This window comes from Gossypium arboreum, chromosome 6 (assembly GCF_025698485.1).
Source record: "Gossypium arboreum isolate Shixiya-1 chromosome 6, ASM2569848v2, whole genome shotgun sequence".
Taxonomy (NCBI): Eukaryota; Viridiplantae; Streptophyta; class Magnoliopsida; order Malvales; family Malvaceae; genus Gossypium; species Gossypium arboreum.
The window spans coordinates 106,843,073-106,865,071 of record NC_069075.1 but is presented as its reverse complement, the minus strand read 5'-3'; the positions used below and the strand labels follow the sequence as shown (position 1 = coordinate 106,865,071).

General features: G+C 29.8%; 2 protein-coding genes and 1 pseudogene across 11 annotated transcripts; 1 reads left to right on the top strand and 2 right to left on the bottom strand.

Annotated features, from left to right (window-relative positions):
• Positions 1 to 4,464: 4,464 nt before the first annotated feature.
• LOC108484092 (uncharacterized) lies at positions 4,465 to 7,046 on the bottom strand. Of its 8 annotated transcripts, none has more exons than XM_017787743.2 (6): positions 6,862 to 7,043; positions 6,290 to 6,671; positions 5,767 to 6,018; positions 5,641 to 5,682; positions 5,087 to 5,123; positions 4,465 to 4,847 (listed from the first exon to the last, which is right to left on the bottom strand). In XM_017787743.2, exons 2-6 carry the CDS (start codon positions 6,347 to 6,349, stop codon positions 4,807 to 4,809), a joined length of 432 nt encoding a protein of 143 aa, XP_017643232.1. In that variant the 5' UTR covers positions 6,350 to 6,671; positions 6,862 to 7,043; the 3' UTR covers positions 4,465 to 4,806. The 8 variants fall into 8 exon arrangements, with proteins under 8 accessions (XP_017643232.1, XP_052886199.1, XP_052886198.1 ...); XM_053030239.1 differs by having other exon boundaries at positions 4,465 to 4,763; XM_053030238.1 differs by lacking the exon at positions 5,087 to 5,123 and having other exon boundaries at positions 4,465 to 4,763.
• A 2,167-nt stretch (positions 7,047 to 9,213) lies between these two features.
• On the bottom strand, positions 9,214 to 12,029 carry LOC108484122 (uncharacterized). 3 transcript variants are annotated; one of them, XM_017787793.2, is made up of 6 exons: positions 11,809 to 12,029; positions 11,558 to 11,672; positions 11,155 to 11,426; positions 10,691 to 10,897; positions 10,568 to 10,606; positions 9,214 to 9,923 (listed from the first exon to the last, which is right to left on the bottom strand). In XM_017787793.2, the coding sequence occupies exons 3-6, from the start codon at positions 11,377 to 11,379 to the stop codon at positions 9,480 to 9,482; spliced, it is 915 nt and encodes a 304-aa protein (XP_017643282.1). In that variant the 5' UTR covers positions 11,380 to 11,426; positions 11,558 to 11,672; positions 11,809 to 12,029; the 3' UTR covers positions 9,214 to 9,479. The 3 variants fall into 3 exon arrangements, with proteins under 3 accessions (XP_017643282.1, XP_052885874.1, XP_052885875.1); XM_053029914.1 differs by having other exon boundaries at positions 11,558 to 11,633; XM_053029915.1 differs by having other exon boundaries at positions 11,558 to 11,624.
• Positions 12,030 to 12,468: 439 nt separating this feature from the next.
• On the top strand, positions 12,469 to 13,714 carry LOC108485168 (exosome complex exonuclease RRP46 homolog; annotated as a pseudogene).
• Positions 13,715 to 21,999: the final 8,285 nt, after the last annotated feature.

The following is a 21,999-nucleotide window of genomic DNA, read 5'->3' as shown; positions in this document are numbered from 1 at the left end:
AAAATATATGTTTCATACACCTCATTCACAACATAATTAACTCAACTATTGAGATACAAGTAGGGTTAGTATGAAACTTATCTCCTTCGCCAAGAATTTCTTCCTTTCTTCTTCATTTCCGTTCCTTTCTCATCTTCACCACTTTCCTTCCATTTTCGTCTCATTTTCTTCACTTTCATCTATTATTTTCTTACTTCTAAATTGATGAAAATATTCTCTAAAATCTCTACTTTATCTTTTCTTTTTGGTGTCTATGAAATTTTTCAAAAACTTTGGATGAAAAAGTGGATTTTCATGGCAAATGATCAAATTGCAAAAAAAATAATACTTTCCTTGTCTTTCCTCACGTTGGAGCATGGAAGGATGATAATTTCTCATCTTTCCTCCTTTTTATACAAATATTTTCATAATAAAATATTAATAAAAATCTAATTATAACATTAATATTATAACATTTATCTAATTATTTAATTTAAAATATCATTAAAATATCTCACATGTCATCATTACACTCTTGAATTCTCTCTCATGCTAATTGTTCATTTGCCCTTTAAAATCCTTAAAAATTTCATCCTTAAATCATCACTTAATTTAATAAAATTGTGATTTAGTCCCTCATATTGATCATTTGCTCTTTATAATCCTTAAAAACTCCATCATTGAATCATCATTTAATTTAATAAAATTGTGATTTAGTCCCTCATAATTCTTCATTTATTCAATTTAGTCTGTATTCATCCATTTTCCTTATTTCCTAGACTCTTCCATTCTTAAGATATTTGCATTATTGGCCCTTCAAATTTTTCATATTTATACTTTAATCCCTCACATTTTAAATATTTATATTTGAACCACAAAACTTTTCATATCTTTACGATTTAATCTCTAACTCAAATTAATATTTCATAACATACTTCTTATTTCATTTTCTCTAACATCTTTTATCCTTTACTTTCTTTATATCTTATTTCATTGAAAATCTCTCATATTATTTTCTAATAAAGGGATTTTGAGGATGTTATATGACTCCATCATCATCAAAAGAAAAATTCACCATCAATTTATAGCAGAGCGTTCCTAGTTTTAGTCCTATTTCATTAATTTTGGATCATGATCTATTTAGTGGCCAAGAACATAAAATAATTTCTTTCGTAAAAGAACGAGCTTATTTAACCTTTTGTTCAACTTTGGATAGGTAAATTTTGTATTTTTTATGTCACTATCATTTACAAGCACGTTCCAACCACAAGGTTCGCGTTTTTATTTTCTAGATCTCATAGCATTTTCAGTTTCTTCTTCTTTGATTTGAACTCTTCAAGTTATTTTAAACATGTCTTCAATTTTTTTAAGAATTACTTGACTTCTAATTTTAGAAGAAAGTTACCTATAATGTGTTAGACCTGTGTGAATTTGTATTGTACTTCTCTCCTTCCATTTAAAATTTATTAGAATAAAGTTTTTTAATAAATAAATAGAAGTAGTCAATATTCTTCTTGTATCATCTAAATTTCAACATTAATGAATTTTCTTTTTTTTTACCCATAATTTTTTCCTGAAACAGTTTCCACATAAAATTTGTACATTTTTATTTTTATTTTTTTTCTTTACGACCATTCTATATTGCCATTATCGACATTCAATTTTTGCACTATGCTTATAGGTTTGGATAGAAGTGTTAATGGGTTTTTCAAAAAAATTCAAACTTTAACTTAATTACCTAAATAATCAATTTTCCTGATAAAATTTAATTTAAAATATATAATATTAATGGAAATTATTATATGTATTGATTATGTTAAATAATAAAATAAACTAGACTGAATTGATTTTGGATTGAGAAATAGAAACCACCTAAGCCTATGAACACCTTTAGATACTTGATAAACAATTACAAACACTAATTATATACAATGCCAACATTGTTTAAGGTAGTTCACATTACATTTTTTTTTATACATTACAAATTGGGACAGAGGATAATGCTGCTAGATTTTTAACCTTAAATTTTGAGGTGCCAACAAATAATTCTTAATCACGAATTGCTGGCAAATTAAATAAATAATATTTGAGAAATGAATCAATTTTATTTTAATTTTTGTTGATGTAATAAAATTATATACACTTTAACATCAACATAAAATCTAAAAAAGCAATCAAAATTTTCAAAAGAATAATTAAGAATATCATGTATATAAGTAATCTCAAGAAATTTTAAAATTTTATTTTTTATTTAATAAATTATTCACATCAACATAAAATGTGAATTAGTTTATATTTTTAAATAGCTTTACTTTGGGTAAAATATATTTACTTTAATATTAAAATAAAGGGCTTTTATGAGTAAAAATCATAAGTTAAGGGCTTTAATGAGTAAAACCATAAGTTAAGGGCTTATTTAACTACAAAAATAGGTTAAAAGCTTGTTTAAAAATAATATAGTGAGTTGAAGGGAAATAAAAAGAAAATAATAAATAAGGAAGACTTACAAGGCAATTAACCATATTTAAAGTTTAGCACCGCCCACCCTTTCCCTTTTTTTATAGCAGCTACTCTAAATGAAAAAATTGCATAACATGTCCCTAAATATTTTAGATCATTACATTTTAATCTGATGCCACCAATTTGACAGGCAGCACCAGTAAAACTATACAATTTTGATAAATAATCTTATGAGCATACCATTTCAGTTATTAATTTTATTTTTTTGTATTATTTAGGTGAAAAAGTCTTAACTTTTACTTAGTTTATCCATTATCGAAATTTTTATATTGAAAATTTAAAATTTAAAACATTAAAATCAATTAAATAAATGATAAAATACAAAATGATCATTAAAGTATTTTTCGTGTTTCATTTTAGTCACTAAACTTTTAAATTTTTATTTTGGTCATTAAATATCGTTGTTCGTTTGAATAGTAATGGAAGTGTTCATGTAAGTTTTTTTTCTTGATCTAATAACAAATTTAACCCTCTAATAATCCTATAATAAACAAATCTAGAACTTTTTGCTCACACAATTTACTAAAATAACAAAATTATAACTCGGACTCTCAAAATTAAATAAGATAATTCAAAATATGTTTTAAAGTTAAAAATATATTTTTTCTTTTTGGTGAATTATAAGATGAAGGCAAAGCCCTTACAGCAATTCAACTAACGCAATTCGACTCACGCTATATCTAAAGCGATGAACACCCTAACCATCTAAATAGAAAATGTCTAAATCACCCTCAAACTTGAAAAGCATCAACATTCTCCGCTTGGGTGATGGTCCTCTAATCACAATATTTTTTTATTTGAAAATTCTTTGAAACAAAACCTGGTAAGTTGAAACAAAATCTTGTAAGAACTTGTTTAGTATTCTTAAAAAAAACAATTTTAGAATAAAAGTTGTGCTAAATAAGTTTTTTTTTTTCTGCTGAAAATTTTGGCTTTTGAAAAGAAAAATTAAAATTTTTAGTTTTTCCCTATTAAAAGTACTTTTGGTGCTTAATTACTTTTTCACCCTTCTAACAACAAGATACTTTCCTTCTTTTTTCTTTTTGTTTTAGTGCTTAATTACAAATGTGTTAATATTTAATTACAAATATTTAAGGATTATATTTAATTATTTAAAATATAGTTTATATATTCTAATTAAATTTTATAAATAATTAATATTTGTTACTTAAAAATATTTAAAATTTATATTTCATATATTAAAATATTAACAATAAGTTAATTTGAACATTATTTAAACTCATATTTATTACTTGATAATATCATGTTTAAAATGAATATTTTATTTTTAAAAGTACTTTTTTATAACAATTCCAAACACTAAATTTTACACCAAAATTTTCAAAAACAATTTTCCGCGACACTTTTTAAAAATACTTTTCAAAGATTATATTAAACTGGCCCTAAATAAATGTTTAATTTCAACTTAGCTTCGACTTTGCGATACTGATTCTTTTGAGTCTATCGCGCATGCATAAAAAAAAAAAGTCTAACTAATCCTCTTACATTAAGCCCAGCTGAGTTATAATATCATAATCATGAATTGAATTTGCATGTTCAAACTAACAAAATTTGCCTTTGAACACATATACATCACAGGTTAAAATAAACTTGTTCATGGTTTGAGTTACTCGTATAAGCTCGAAAGCCTATCCAAATTTTGAAAGGGTTTGAAAAAAATAATAGATCCGAAAAATAGGCTTTAACAAAAGGATTAAACCCGTTTAAATTATGAGTTAAGCTCGAGTTTGAACATTTAATGCATGACCCGACCCAGCTCAGCCCATTTTAAGTTTATGTTATTTTTATATATCATGTAATTTAAAACATATTAAAAAAATAAACCTATACTAAGTAATGTTATTTTTAGAAAATAATGTTATTTTTAGAAAAAAGCCATGGATATGCTGAACAAAACTAAACCAACAAACATAGAATACAAGTCATAATTTTGTGGTAGCCATATTGAAGTTTCAAAATTTTGATTTTGATTTCATCTATCATATAAATTACAGAAAATGATGTGTCTATAATTATATATAAATCAGTTGAGTGTTATGAGTGCACACAAGAACCAGAGAGAATAGCAGAGAAAGAGAGGGGAAGAAGAAGATCGAGAGAAGAGAACAATAGAATTCTTCGATTCAAAAACTGCATAACCGTTTTTCCCCAGCCATTCTCCCTAAATGGGAAACTCGGCAACAGTTAGGAGAGATGGTTACTGTGGCTGTTACTCGACAGATGTAATCCCTCTCCATTTCGCACTGTTTCACTAATGAGAAGGCTTCAGCAAAACGCTCCGTTTCATTAATGGTTCATAGAACCAAAACGGTGCTTCTCAACAACGGCTAATAGGCATAAGAAAATAACAGAATAACATCAGAGTTTCCAGCAACATTTTCTTCCATAACATTGAGATCTAATGCGATTATGTATTTGAATTTTATTAATGAAAAAAACATGAATTCCAAATTCCTTACTAACACCCATTAATAAATATATGTATCTACTTTTGAAATCCAAGTTTCCAAATGCTTCTTAAAACAGCTGATTCCCAATGCAATATATGTGTATGCATATATCATACCCTCTTTTATTAGAGTCCCAGTCCCCATGTTGGTGTCCTGATGAAATTTAAGAGAAATATAAATAAAAGATTGGGAAGGAGAGACGTAAACTTTACAAGGGTAAGTCTAAGAACGAATTTGATACATTGAGACATGATATACTACAAAAAAAAAAAAAGAGAGAGAGATCAAGATATGCATATTCAAGTTTGTAGCTTCAAACATATATATACATGCAAAAGAATGTATATAATGCTTAGATTCAACAATATGTATAGTTTTCAATGCAAAAGTCCATGCAGGACAAGAGAAGCAGGGAGAGTCCTACACATTAGGAGGTCTGATACTGAAAATCTAGGTTGTTCAGACTCTTCATTTTTGCTTGAAGTGTCCATGTACAGACACATTCGGATACATATATTTAATATAACCATTCAAGATTCCTCTAAACACATTAAAAAACCTTTGAAAAAACAGGTCTGTGCATGAGTGATTTACAATCGAGAAAAGTTTATCTTATTTAAGAAATAATAATACTATGCTAGTTAATGCCAATGATAAGAAATGTGCATACCTTAGTGTTAGAGAAGACTGCATCAAGGTCCCTTTTTTGTTCCTGAAAAATCAATTTAGAAAGTTAAATTGGAGATTTAGATCATGAAAGCAAACCTAGTAATTAAATTTGTAATCATTGGTGTACCTTTGATCGTTGTTGATCTAATTTATTTAACTCATCTTCTACTGTATCCAATTCCTCATTCGCATCATCTTCTTTTACAAGATGATCTTTGAATTTGGCCTTGATGTACTGGATCTTTTGGAGAATGCTTTGGAGATCAGGATGCATTAGCCACTGCGTTTTGATTTGCTTGAAGGAGGCAGGAATTTGTAATGAGACAGGAAAGGATTTCGATTTTATCCATGTCAGAAATTCCAAATCTCTCATTTTGTCCTTCGTTCCACCAAATATATACACAAAAATAAGTGTTAAAAAACAAGATATAAAGATATTGCTGATGCAAGGATTTCCAAACTGTACAGTTCTGATGTATTGTTGTGTATTGTCTGTTTAGAAAATAGTCCAAAACTTACCAGATGACATTTGATCTTTTTATGTTCAAAATGTATGCATAAAAGATAATAAAAAAGTGAATCTAACATGAACTTCTTAGTTTTTAATGTGAATCTAATATGAAATACTTAGTTCAATTAGGACCAGTTACCGTCTTTCTTCGTCTGTCAACTTGATGGTGGAAATTTTTCAATAGTTCAATTAGGACCATTTACCGTCTTTCTTCGTCTGTCAACTTGATGGTGGAAATTTTTTCAATCTGTTTTGCACAGCTTCCCCACAGTTCTTTTCACTTTTCGGTTTTGGCTGTTGCTGGGAGGTTGAAGCTTCTTTTCCCGATATCCATTTCTGGGGGGCTTTTCCTTTAGCTTCCACTTAATTATCGATTTCCCAGCTTCTTTTCTTGCTTCCAGTCGACATCGACATATGCATCTGGGTATCATCCGGTTCATTTTCAGGTGGATCACTCTCAGAGTCCGAAACAACCCCAATTGGGCAAGGGATGTCCTGGTTTTCACTCATTTAGCACAGACCTGAGGAACTTTTAACTCAGATCAGATTTAGATCATTGAACAAAAAAAGATCAAACCATGGATATATAAATTATCAAAACGAAACCCTATGAAACGAAGTTTCCTCAAGTAATTAAAGAAGAAATTCTGCAAGATCAAAACAAGAAATGTATGGACTGCGATGAAAATGAGGTGGTAAATTAAGTAGTACCTACTCCTTGGATTTGTCTACGGTGAAGATAAGAGGGGAGAACACCGGCTGCCAACGCCTTGAAGGGAAAATAATGACCTAATTTCAATTTGGGGATTGAATAAAGAAGTAAGGAAAGGGACACACAAGCCCGAGATTGACTTTCTGCTTTTTAATTTGGAGCGAGGGGAAAATCCTTTTAGCAATTTTGTGGGGTTTAGAGGCGTCAGCAAACGTGAGCATAACTTTCTGGGAAGAGAAAAAAAAATAAAAACTAAATCAAATAATCTATAAATTTGATAAATTTTAAAACTATACATTAATTATAGTTTAATGTATAATTATATACATTAATTCTGATTTTATATAATTTTATTCATGAAATTTTAATTTGATTTGATTTTTATTAATTATTAATAAAATTATTGATATAACATCATTTGTTTATATATTGCATACATAAATAATTATATTTATCTAATATAAAAATAAATTGATATATTTATTTATTTAAATGTATATGATTAAATTAAAATTAAAGTTTGAAGTATACATTTAAACCACAATTAGAGTTTCACCTATATAATTACACCAAATTAAAGCTCATGTATACAATTGCACATTAAATCAAAATTCATGTATAATTTTAAAATTTATCCCTACCAATAAAGGTAATTTAAGTTTCGAGTTAGAGGTGAATCAAATTTTGTAATTTAAATAATTCGAATAATATATTTGTGTAAATATCCCTTTGATCTTTATCAATTTTAAAAATAAGCAAGATAACTCTCTCACAAAAAATATAAAAAATCAATTTTTTAAAATTTTCAAATATTTATAAAATTTCAAAATTTTATTTTTTAAGAAAAATAAATAATATATAAAAAAGTTAAAATTTTTCTAAAATAATAACTTTAGAATCTAAATAAATTAATTAATAATTGAAGTTTTTTTGAAATTTTTTAAATATATATAGTTTTAATTTTATATGCTCCATCAAATTAATTATATTATAGTAAGATTTAAATTAAATATGTTTAATTTTTAATTTAATCAAATAATTTTATTTAATTAGATTCGATATAAATTTTTAAAACAATTTGGTAGACTTTAAATAAATTTAGATTACTTTCTTATAGTTAAATTTTAATTTTGGCAATTAAATTCACATACTTTAAATTTTTAATAATTTTATTTTTTTATTTTTATGATGTTATTAATTAACCTAAATAGTTAACATTGTTAATTGTTTCAATTATAATGTTGTAGTTATATTTTTAAGAACACTATTCTAACAAAAAAAATTTATCATGATGAGTTTGAATGCATGTTTTTGAGGAAAAAAATTATATAAGCATTCTCAACATAATTTTTATCATATCACTAATAAGTGAATTTTTCCGATTTTATAAATATCATACCATTGAATTTAATTGAAAATTTTAATGGTGATAACAATTGAATTTAAATTTTTATTTTAAAAATTAAAGAAATTAAATTCTAAAAATAAAATAAGGATACTAAATTTCAAATGTATAAAGTAAATAGAAACTTAAATTATTTTTAACTTTTAAAATTTTACTCTATATTTAAATACAAATAAATAATAAATCCAAAGCGATACACCAAAAACCAAAGTAATATATACAAAAGGATGGCTTATGCATGACACATGTTCTTTTCTTTTAAACGCATAATAAGTTCTAATAAAATTACAAGTTCAATCCTCACTATGCTTACATTTAGGATTAAATTTTTAGTAATTATAAGATAATCATCAAATTGTAACTTTGATATGAGAATATAATGGTAAATTTTCAAATTTGATCCCTCTATTATGTTTGTATTTAAAATCTAATATTTTTTAGTCATTATAAAATTAAGATCAGTTTGAGAATTCAAAACAGTAGAAAACTACAAATGAACAAAGCAAAAACATGAGCCTAAAAGAATAATAGTGAGAAATAAAAATGAAAAATTGAAAACTGTGTTACTTTGTATCTATTCCTAATATTTTATTATAAAAATTTAAAAGTTTTACAAAAATATAGAATTAATAGAAATTTATTATGAAAGTTAAATGAAAAATAAATTATTTCATAAAACAGCTTATAATGAAAGTTTAAATTTTGAGAAATTAACTAATTAAATCTTAACTTGATTAGCATTGAGAGAATATAAGATTAAGCTGTCAAGCACATTATCATTTTATTTATGGTTTAAAAAGAGCTATAAGTAGCTGTAAATTTAATAATATAAAAAAGAACAAATATAATCAAAACTTGTAATAAAATTGTCAAAATTTAAAATCATGAGAAATTGAAATAAAGTATTAATGAGAATTTAATCAAATTAAAATAAGATATTGTCGAATTTTGCTTAATTGAAAACGTCTATTTGATCCTTATTAATATTTCAAAATTCAAAACTACCCTATTAGATTGTAAAGACTCGTATAGATATTATATGGACTAGATTGTCCATGTAAGTATGATATATGACACATATGATTAAACTGATTAAACAAATTAAATACGGTACTGACTCAAAAACATACCCAAGACAACAACTCACGATTTTAGAACGCAAAATGAGACATTAAAACATAGAAGATTGTTAGATGCAGGATTAAATATAAACTATGAGAGCCGATTGAGCTCCTTTTTCTGAAAGTAGGCAACCACATTCCACTGCAACAGATTATTAGCAAATCCTACTTGAAAACCATGTTCATTTGCGTAATTGAGTGCAGCTGTCCACTTTTTCAATGTACCCCAATCCAAATCCTCAAGTGACATATGTTCCATCTCTTTAATTACAGCGCAGACCAGAATTTGTATTCCAGTATGAAAAAAACCAGTAGCTTTTCCACGAGCATCTTCTATTCGGATCCCAATAGATTTGAGGTAGTCTGGAACTTTCCCCCAGGCAGTGTTTGCTAATGCATCTTCTAAGCCTTGAAAATCTTTGTACTCCACTTTGCTGTTGTCGTTGTTGTAAAGTTGGTTTATGAAATGAACAAATTTAGACTCAAAAGACATGCAACTTCCACGATCTTGAGCAGGAGCACACGACAAAGAAAACTAAGACAATAAACACACACAAAAATTTACTGTATAAATTATGAGAATGACGAGTAGGACTGAGATTTAACGTTATGAATTTGAACAATATAAAATATATGAATTTACTAATATGAATTGAACAAATTTATGGATTTGATACATTTATAAGTGTTCTATCATATAGCCTATACCCTCCATGCTCTCAAACGCTAGTTAGACCGAGTGATGTTCAATGTAGTGTATGTTTGTGTTCTATCAGATACCTTATACCATCCATGTTCTCAAATGCTAGTTAGGCCAGCTGATGTTCAATGCAGTATGTATATATATTATACCTCTTTTCTCGGAGTCTTCACATTTAATCCAGAAATTTAAGTGAGAAAAAAATAAATGATTGTGAAGGAGAGATGAAAACAAGGGCAAGTTTAAGAATTACTTGAGATATTGAGACCTACTGTAAGAAGCCCAGTTGGTAAACTTGCTTTTCCAAGTCCGGAAAAACCATGTTTGAAAGTTAAAATTGGAGATTTGGATGATGAAATCAAACTTAGGGCTAGTTTAGAAATGCTTTTTTCTCAAAAGTGCTTTTTGTCGCAAAAAGTGTTTCTAAGAAGCAATGCTAAACTGACCCTTAGTAATTAGATTTGTAAATATTAGCCTACCTCATTTTGCTCAGTTGGTAAACTCGCATTTTCCGAATCCTGAAAAAGCAAGTTAGAAAATTAAATTGGAGATTTAGATCATGAAATCAAACTTAGTAATTAGATTCGTAAACATTAGATTACCTCAGATAGTTGTAGGTCTAATTTTTCATGTAGCAAATTTTGCTTTAACTCATATGTTTCAAGGAATTTTTTCATCATCTCATATTCTGCCAAATGGTCATCCTTGAACTTGCCATCGTTAGTCTTGATATTTTGGGTATTGACTAGGGGTAATGTCTTCACCGTCTGATCTAAGCATAATATAGATTTCATATCTGCCTCCTGGTCCTTCATTTCACCAAATATACACACAAACCAAGTATTAAGAAACAAAATATTCTGTGTTAGATTGGAGACAAACGTTCTCACGGTATTGTCCATAGAGAAAAGGTACTATAGGGTCAGGATAAACCGTGCTTTATAAAGCAAGGTCCAATCCTTGCAAGTCAGTCAATGAGGGTTCTTTTTACCTTCAACATGTATGTATAATAAATAGCAATAATGCGAATTGAATATGAATTACTAAATTCAATTATGGCACTTACGGTCATTTTCTGTCTGTAAATCCTGTCCATGAGAGTTTCGATCCGTTCCAATACAGATCTGGAACAACTACGCTCTTCTGGAAAGTGATGCTCTTCTTTCATTTCTAGTTCGGGTTGTAGCTGGGAAGTTGATGATTCACCAATATAACAGTTTTCCTGGTACCGGTTCTTTTCAGCATTGTATCTCTCTAATGGCGTACCATTCTGAAGCTGTTGAAGGTCCATTTCAGTAGGATACGTACTGTTGCCTCTGCCCGTTATCTTGTACGGATCTGAGGAATTTAAATAAAATCAGATAAAATAATTGAACAAAAACAACAACATATTTTTCCCAATTCAGACAAGGCATCCGAATGTTCTTTCAAACAACAGATATATAAAACTAATAAAACGAAACGCTTACAAGGAGATTGGGGGAGGTCTCTTTCACGTATACTCAGAGGATGTGATTGTAGATTCCTCAGCCAAATCTGGAGCCCCTTAATTTTGAGATTTTGGTGTTTATTTTCAAGGTTTTACTGTTTGAAGTTTTGTCGATAGGAAAGGAAATTTAGCAAGTAAAAGCAAAATCAAAACAAGACATAATGAATTGATAAATTCAGCCGTGAACCCAGGGTTCGAATAACAGTTAAAAAAAAATTCAGCCGTGCTTACCGATTTGATGTGTCTACAGCGGCGAAGAGGAGAGAAGGGGCAACTACCAAAGAGCAAAGCGGATGAAACCAAGAAAGTCGTCGGTGAGAATTTTATTTAAAAAAAAAAAGGAATGGGCAAGTGCCATTAAAGAAAGCTCGAGAAAAAGAGAAGATCGAGATTGCAAGCTCTGCTACGCAATTTTTGGAGCGAGAAAAAGAGGGAAGGGATATTAGATGTCGGTGAAAATTTGTAGAGGTTAAATTCCATGTTCAGTCACTTATGTTTGCTTAGAATTACATTTTGGTCATTCAACTTTAAAAATTTAGTTTTTTATTTATTATGTTACGGTGACCCTGTCTTTAGCTTAATGAGAGTTAAAAAGTTAAGTGATCATGACATAATAAATCCATGATATTTGTGATCATAATAAGCTAAAATATTGCATCAAAACAATTAATGTGGCATTAAAAGAAGAGGACTAAACTTCAAAGCTTCAAAGAGCACAGGATCTGACGGAAAAATTAAACCATGTTTTAAACCCTAATTTCTAAAACCCTTCTGTCCCTCCCCCCAAAAACACAAAGTTGTCATCGGTGTCCCCAATTTGCAATTTGAGATCTCATTTCCTATTAAAGTAAATGTGAGAGAAGCTTTGCCATTTGAGTTTCATAGAGAGCAATGGAGGTGGATGGGGAAGACGGACGCACGCAGAACCAGTTGAGACCTCTTGCTTGTTCTCATAACATTCTCTATCGTGCTCATGGCTCTGCCAGTTGGTCTCTAAGGTACTTCCTTTTAGCAAACTTTTTTACTTTGGGAAAATATCATCATAATTTCGACTATAAATTTGTTTATTATTGTTTGTTAATTTTTATTTAGGTGACACCAAAGTACTTGCCACCGTTTATGGACCAAAAGTTGGAACTAAAAAGAACGAGAACTCTGAGAAAGCAAACAGGACAAATAGATAATTTACTAAAATCCTATTTAATGCGGATGAGGCCTTGGCTTAATGGTAATAAGGAGGCTCTGGAGTTCAAATTTCATCATGTGTGGGTATGGTTCAGATATTCTGGTTTGCCAGTTCGAGTTCAGTTAGTTATTCAGTGTTTGACGAGTAATGATTGATTGTGATGTAATTGGATGGTATCTTATCATATAATTATTCCTCCGTTAGAAGTTTGGGAAATTTATCGAAATGTGTCTGTTGGTGCTTAGGGAAGCTGGAAGAGGCATATGAAATGATATTAAAGAGAACACTGCAGAGCATTTGTCTTTTGACTATTAATCCGAATACAACAACTTCAATCATAATTCAGGTGATTCTATTCGATTTACCCAGTGCAAGAATTACGTTTTCTTTATAGCTTAATCGTTAGTAAATTTGGGTTTTATGTACTTTTCTTCTGCAGGTTATCAATGATGATAGTGCTGTATCCTTTAGGACTCTTTTAGAGCCTCATTTTATTGTTCCCTGGGTTTCATTTACCTGAAGAGTAAGCTTCCAATGTAAATCCTTGTTATTACCTCGTACAGCTTTTGTCATGTGCTATAAATGCAGCATGTGTGGCCCTTGTAGATGCAGGGATTCCTACGAAGCATGTTGCTGGTTAGCAATGGAAACATATGGCCATTTTCGTGTTGTGTAAATAATTAGTACTTAAGTCATTTCTTGCTATCTTATGCTGGATGGTGCAGTTGCAATCTGCTGCTGTGTGGCCAAGAGTGGATGTGTTATATTGGATCCCACCAGGCTAGAAGAGCAGAGTATTATAGAATTCCCTTTGTTTATCTATTATATTCACGATACTCGGTGCCGTAAGCTATAATTTGACTGTAGTAGCTTTCGTCTGGGTTTAACTCCTATCTTTTTGATTTCATAATAGCAGAAAATGAAGGCATTTGCATATTTAGCCTTCCCAAACTCTGTCCATTCAGTCCTACCCGAACAATCATCAAGCATGCAAGGCAAACCCATAGAACACGGGATTGTTACATCTGTTACTAACGGTATTATGTCAGGTAATGCACTATTGGTCTTATCATGTCAAAATTATTTTGCTTTGTACGGATGAGGAAATGCCTTCCCCAAAGATAGGGTCGCCAATGAGTCACTGCCTTTGTCAAACCAATTAATTCATGTTCGTAGGCAGCCAACTTAAGGTGTCGATCTGCAATCTTGCAACTGAAAAAGGCAATGGGGTGTCCTTTTGTCAGTAGTACGACTCCAAACCCATTGTCCAAGCATCACATTCAACCACAAATTCCTCCGCAAAGTTGGGTAATTGCAAAAGCTGGGTCATTGAAAGAGAAGTTTTAATTGGGTGAAAGCAACATCGCCTTCCTTAGTCCGATTGAAGGCATTTTTCTTTAGAAGAGATGTTAAAGGTGCGACCACTTGTCCATAATTCTTGATGAATTTTCGTAATATCCTCGCTAACCCAAGAAAGCCTCGTAGAGCCTTGGTAGTTTTAGGAGTTGGCCAATCGGTGACATCTTTAATTTTAGTGTGATCAACCTCGACCCTTCACCATGGATGACATGACCGAGGTAGGTTACCCGAGACTCTCCAAAGAAACACTTGGATTTCTTTAAGAACAACATATTATCCCAAGAGTTCAAAAACTAATCTTACATGATGCATATGTTCAGTCCATGTTTTGCTATAAATTAATATGTCATCAAAGAAGACTAAAACAAACTTACGCAAGTAAGGGCGAAAAATGTCATTCATCAAACTCGAAATGTGGAAGGGCATTGGTAAGCCGAATGGCATGACAAGAAACTCAAAGTGTCCATGGTGGGTTCGAAAGGTCATTTTTCCACATCAATAGTTGCCATTCTAATTTGAAAATATCCGATCGTAAATCCAATTTTGTAAAATATTTTGCCCTATGAAGTTCGTCCAACAATTCATCCACGATGTGAATCGGATATTTGTCTTTAACGGGCAAGCATTAAGCTCTCGATAATCGATGCAAAACGCCATGACCCGTCATGCTTCTTTACTAATAGTCTTGGAGAAGAGAATGGTGATCTACTGGGTCGAATGATTTCTTGTTGTAACATTTGGTCACACTGCTTCTCAATCTCATCCTTTTGAAAATGTGGATATCGATAAGGCCTGACTACAATTGGTCTCATTCCTGGTTTGAGAGTTATACGATGGTTACATTTGTTTGTTAGGAGGTAACCAGACGGTTCTTGGAATAAATGCATAAATTCTACCAAGAGCTTATCTAATACTATATTAGTTAAATCCGTCCTCAGATCAAGTCGAGTCGTGGAACTTCCTCCGGTGCCGCCCTTGCCGAGTATCTTCTTCTTGTTTATCGCAAATTGCATAATTAAGGAGTGAAATTCCATAAAATTGGACCAAGGGTACACAACCATTTAACCCCAAAATCATATCAAACCTTTCTAATGGTATTGTATAAAATCACTTGAAAGTTGTCATTGGCCACAACGAATCTTGATTTACAAATGCCAATGCTAAGAACTCGTTCTCCGTTTGCCATACATACTTGCAACCCCCTTTTCTTTTGTATTTTCAGTCCCAATCTTGGCACTAGACCTTCGCGTAGAAAGTTATGTGTCTTGCTTGAATCAACGAGAACTAACATCTTTTTTTTCGACACCTTTCTTTGGTAGTTGCATAGTAGATGAATTGCAAGTTCCTCTAATGGCATGTAAGGAAATTTCAAGATCATCTACCTCATCATCTTGCTCATCTTCAATATTTGGTACTTCTATCCAAAATAGCCTTTTACATTTGTGCCCCATGGAGTAAGACTCGTCAGAATTATAACACAATCCCTTAGCCCTTCTCTCCGCCATCTCTGCTCGTGTTAATCTTTTTATAAATGGTGCGGAAGAACCTATTTTGTTGTTATTCCCCATTGGTTTCGTTGTTTGTCCTCCTCCTTTGCAAAGCTCTTAGTTGTTGGAATAATGGAATTCTTGCCGGTGTTTTGGGAAGTGACCAGTTTAGATTGGTTTGAGATAACATCTTGGAAGAGACTTTTGTTTCGCTCCAAAGCTCGAGCCATATTCATTGCAACTCCAAGGTTTCCCGGTTGTTGCATCTCGATATCAATTCTAAGTTCCTCTACTAATCCGGCAGTAAAAAGGTTTACTTGTTGTCGAGGTTTAAGATCAGTAGTCCTAGCCAGTAGTGATTGAAATTGACGTTGATATTCTTCTACCGTCCCAGTTTGTCTCAAGTTTGCAAGTTCCCCCAAGGGGTTATTACTCATAGGTGGCCCAAACCTGACATGACAACACTCTCTAAAACGCTCCCAATCCAAATTTGCCTCCTCTTCCTCGATTTGATCAAACCACAATTGTGCTTCTCCTAAGAGATGGAATGAAGCTAAGCCGACTTTGTCTTCTTCGTTGGTCCGCTGATTGCCAAAAAAATTTTCGCATCTTTTTAACCATCCTAAAGGATCACCAACACCATCATAAGTGGGAAATTCCATCTTGGAGTATCTTGGCACCATGCCCCCACCGTGTTGTGAATCTGAATTTCTTTTCTTGCCTCCACTACTGCCTTGTTCTTTATTATTTTTTCTAAATTCTCTTCGTTGTCTTTTGGACCGAAGAGATAAAATCGCCATCTGCTCCTCTAATGCTTGCTGCCTTGTAGCCATTTGTTCCATAAATGCCTCCACTTGGTCATCAAAGTTTTTCACACCCATGACAACGGCTCGATACCAAGTTATTATGCGCCTTGGCGTAAGATCTAGTCACAGTGTCTAGACGAGAAAGTATCCTTGCTTCGACCTATGGTTACTCAAAGGCAGATTCGTCTTTGACTGAACCCCCTTCCCAAACTAACGTTTGTGATAAAAAATAAAACCTCCTTTTATTTCATATTGGCAGCCTTTTTATAGGCTGTTAATTACAAAGGAAAATCCTAATCTAATTCCTAATTTAAAGTCCTAATAGAATTCTTAATTTAAAGTTTATAAGGAAATAAAAAACCTAGTAAAACTAAAACTCCCAAAGAAATTAAATAAATGTAGAATTCTAATTCCTATTCCTCCGTTGATATTGTTTTCCAATGAAAACATCTATATCAAATTGTCAAAAACGTAATGTCTTTCTAGATTTAGTGTAGTTGTCATGTAGATGGTTTCATTTTTCATCAGTTACTACTGTCAACTAAGAACTTGATAAATGGGATTATGGTATCGTAACAATTGTAATGTTCTTGTTTCTTTTACAATCTTGTCTCCAGATTTCTTTCTAATAGATTCTTAATCAAATGCTTGTCCCAGCGGACAATTATTTTTACAGCCTAGAACGAGGACGTGCTGCAAGTGTTAGAGTTGTCCGAGTTTCTCAGGAGGAACTTGCAACAGCACTCAATTGATTCGTCTAAAGCTGGATGGTATTAGTGAGATTCTCACACAGTTATAGAGTATGCACTGCTTCATGCGATTTCATGTGATATTGAATATTAAAATAGCCATTGTTTGCCTTTGATTTCTAGCTCTCACTTCTACGTGCATCATTGCCATCATGACCAAATTGTATTAGAAATTGGTGTTAAGAATATAGTTGTCTGTCCTGATTCTGTTATGTTATGATAAAAGAAAAAAGTCAAATTTTGCTATTAGTTTCTATACTATGTGTAAGTTGTAGATTTAGTCCTTATACTTTAATTTGTTTGGTCAATTTTAGTCTTTGTACTTTATTTTTCAAAATTTGAAATTCCAGTTCTAACCCAAGTAGTAGCAGTAGATCTGTTTGGTTAAATTTTGCTATGTGTAAAGTTGTAGATTTAGTTCATATTCTTCAACTGAATCATTTTTAGTCTTTATATTTTTTTAATTTTGAAATTTCAGACTTAATATAAATAATAGTAGTTAAGTCTGTTAGCTAGGTTGTTTTTTAGTATTATGTAAAAATAATAAGTTGACATGACATGTTTATTGCTTCGGATTTTAGAAGTGACAGAACTTAATGAATTGAACAATTACTGTTTGATCAAGGCTAAAATTTCAAATTTTAAAGGACTAAATCCAAAAGGATTGGGTAAGCATCTGTCTGGTTTCTAGGAATAAGCCAAATAGGAACAATGTAAGGGATCATGTTTTTATTGAGATTTGTCACAGTTGGATCCTAAACTTATTTTGTTGGTTGCTATTATTTTTCTTGGGTTTTTCTATAGAATGATTGAAATTTAGTCTTCAATCGCAATCCTTGTTTTTTAATTACAAAAGATGTCAGCAATATAATAATGGATAAAAAAGGATAAACTATAAAAATAGTAATTTATGTATAGTTTAAATTATATTTTGGTTGTTAAAAGTTAATTTATTGTAAAATGATCACTAATGTTGTCGTTACCAGCCGTTAGCCGTTAGAAGTGTCACGGTTACAGAAATTGCATAATTAAACACTTTTTTTTTGGAAAAAAATTTACCTTTATATATATTTACTTTATTTCATTTTTCTTTATTTTTCTTCCTTTTTTTTTTTCCTTATTCTTTCCTTTCTTATTTCTTTTCCTTCATTCTTTTCTCCCTTAGAAAACTCTAGCCGTCTCGGTCGCTGCCTCTTTACTCCGACAATGACCACTGTTAAAGCTCTCCTTAGCTTCTTGTTCTCACTCTTTCAATTTTTCTTGCTTGAAAATGACTCAAAACTTTTTCGAAAACTCTCTTTTGTAACCGAGCGTCTTCTTCCTCCAACCTTCAAATGCGACTGTTGATTTAGTCTGATCTTCTAGTATGTTGTTCTCCTCGTCAAGCTTTCCCTTTTGACTGGACCAACTGTCGATCCTAGCCCCGGAGCTCCAAACCCAAAAGACTGCTGTTGTTTTCTATTTTTTTAATCCCTTATTCTTTCCTTTTTTTTTTTTTTTTTTTGGTTTTGATATTTGCATTTTCTCTTTGGGAATTTAAAACAAGTTTTCTTATTCTGTCATGGTTGTGGTTGGGTTTCTTTTGAATGGTTTTTTTTTTTTTTTGGTTTGATGCTTGAATAGGTAGATATTTTTGATTGATGAGAGGCGTTAATGGTAGTGAGAGTTTTTAGGTTCTAGCTGTTTTTAGGCAGAGATTTTGGATTATATCAGCAATGGTGAAATTGTTGGGGATTTTGAGTTTATAACAGTGTTGGATGAGCTTTAGGTGGCGGGATGATGGTGGAAGGGTAAGTTGAAGCAAGGTGATGATAATGGTGGTTGAAAATGGCAACGCTTAGGTTGAGGATAGACGGTGGTGAAAGGTTGAGAGTTAGTGGCATTGAATTTAGGCCATGGTTTTGGAGGATGGTGCTCACTACTTATATTTAACGTGTTTAGGGTTTTTGGCGATGACTTGATCTTCATGTCGGCATTTAACGGGTCACGAGTGATTTTCGTAATACCTCAAACGGTGAGTAACGAAACATGATCAAAATATTATAAAATGATAAACTATATTGTAATAAATTAAAATTTAGTGACTAAAATGTAATTTAAATTATATATAATTTTTTTTTTGTTACCAAAAGAAAAAATTATTAAGTATTGAATTTTTAAGGCTTTCAAACATACTCATTTTAATCAATCCCCTGCTTATGATATCTGCATTTTTTTTAAATATTTATGTTTGGTGCATATTTAACATCTTCAGTATTGGGTATATTCCAAATTACTTCTGCACACAAATACAGCCAATTTCAAAACATCTCTTCACCTACCCATTTTCTATAAAAGAAAAATTAAACAATAATTCTACTAGACATCTTCAAATTTTAAATTAGTTTCATTTTAAATATGTGAAGCATATTATAAAAAATATAGATTAAATTGTAAATATATATATACTTGCTGCAATAGTGGATCTTGCCGTTAAGATTTGGAGGACTTAATTAAAATTAAAATAAAATTATTTAAAAGTTTTAGTAGATCTTTTAAAATTTTAGTTAAACCTATCAAAATTTTATAAGGATCTAATTAAATTTTTCAAATTTTAGGAGAACTAAAATTATTTTAAAGGTCTAAAATGAGGTTTTAAAAATTTGGAGGAGGCCTCATTACCATACTTGTGTGATAATTTTCCTAAATTTTATTAATAATGGAAGTTTTTTAACACATGAAATTTAAGCTATTTATATGTTAGATACACAAAGTTATATCATACATAAATTAGCATTTAACGCTTAATTCATGATTAAATTAATGAAAAAATCTTATTGATAAAATACTGTACTTAATATTTAATTAGAATGTCATGAAAATTACAATTGAGAAATTAATGCAAAGAAGACAATATATAGAGAGGATTAGGTAAGCAATTAAATTATCAATGTTTTTATTAAGACCTGTCATTATTGGATCCTTTCCATTAGCAATATGATAATAAATATTTAGGATTTACGCCCTCATTAAAAAAAAAAAAAGCTAAATGAACTGTTTATTTCTATATTATATGAATTTAGAGGTGTTGATAGGTTAAATTTGAGTTAGGGTTTACATATAGTATCAATATCATGTATAATTGTTTAGGTTCAATCTGAAATATAAGTTTCAAATTTTGTTTTAAACCCATCCATATTTGTTGATGCTAACTTTAACTTTATTTTAATTTATCTATATATTTTTAAAATACAATTCTTTTTGTTTAATAATTATATTATATTATTATCATTATATATATTCTTTTATTAAATTTTTAAACATAAATAATTTAATATAATTTTTAATATTTACATTATAATATATAATATATAGAATAAAAAGAAAATATTATAAATTAAAAATGTGTTAAATTAAGCTGGAGTCTTAATATTAAAATTTGGAGCATGACTTAAACCCATATTCTAAATTAATTTTATTTAAACCCTTTCAGTTTCATACATAATATAGACGGATAACTCAAGTATTAAACACCTTAAATCGAGCCAATATTTTAAATACTTAATCAAACTCAAAAACCAAGAAAGGTATATTCCACATTACTTGTACATGCTAATACTGCCAAAATTTTTATTCCAACATTTCTCATTGAAATATGCCTAGTTGAAAACAGCTCTTCATGTTTTAGGTCCAAAATTGATAGCTCTTTATTATTTTTTTTTTATTCTAAAATTGAGACATCTAAAAACAATTCTCAATTTCTTTCTTGATGTAATTAATTTTTGTGAGAAAAAGTATTAAGTTAGTAGTCCCTTGGTAGCATATTCGAACATCAAACAATAACACGTTAAGATTTGGGTTTGTATTTCATATTTTTAAACAAGTGTCTGTATTGTCATTTATACATGGTGTATGATCTGATAAATTAATTTATTAGGGCTAAATTATACACCTAATCATTTAAACACACATTATATGTATTTTAATCATTTTAGTCATTCTCATTAAAATTACAAACGACAAGTTAATATAGGAATTACATAAAATAATATAATAATAAATTTAGTCCTTAAATTTTAGATATTATATCAATTTATTCATAATTTTAAAATTTAATCTTAAAATTTACAAACAGTCTCAATTTGATCTTAATTCTAAAAAATAATTTTTTTATATAAAAGTACATATATTTTCAAAAAATATAACAATAAATTTTAAAAAATACATATATTTTCAAAATGACCGAATTATGTAACGTGGGTATTTAAGTTGAACTTTTTTATTTTGAGGTTTAAAATAAAAATTTTTAATAATTGAGTGATTAACCCATCTATTAGATTTAACTCAAGTCAAAAACTCAATTGATTTATCGGAAACTTGATCTAATCTTATTTAATCACAAAAATAAAAATCATCCAAACCCAAAATAACCTAGAAATAATGGAATTTTAAATGAACCAAATAAAAAATGATTCAAACTCGAGTGTCAAACTTAAATGAAAAACATTTATAGTGATCCAAATGTGAAAAACTTGATTACCAAATATAAAAATAACTCCATCTTTAAATGACACATAAAATTTAAACTCAAAATATCCAAATTAAAATCAATCCAATCTTCTCCATAGGAAATAATTGTATGAAATTATAATTTCACGCAATCCTTATTCATTTCCAATAAGATAATGGCAAATCATATTTTTCTCCTAATTTTTAATATTTTAATTAGATTTAAATTTTTAATAAAAAAATTAAAAATCGCAAGTTAAAATCTGATTTATCATCCTCCCATTAAAAATGAATAGAAATAAGGTGGTAGCACAATTTCATACCATATATTCTCTTCTCTCAATTTA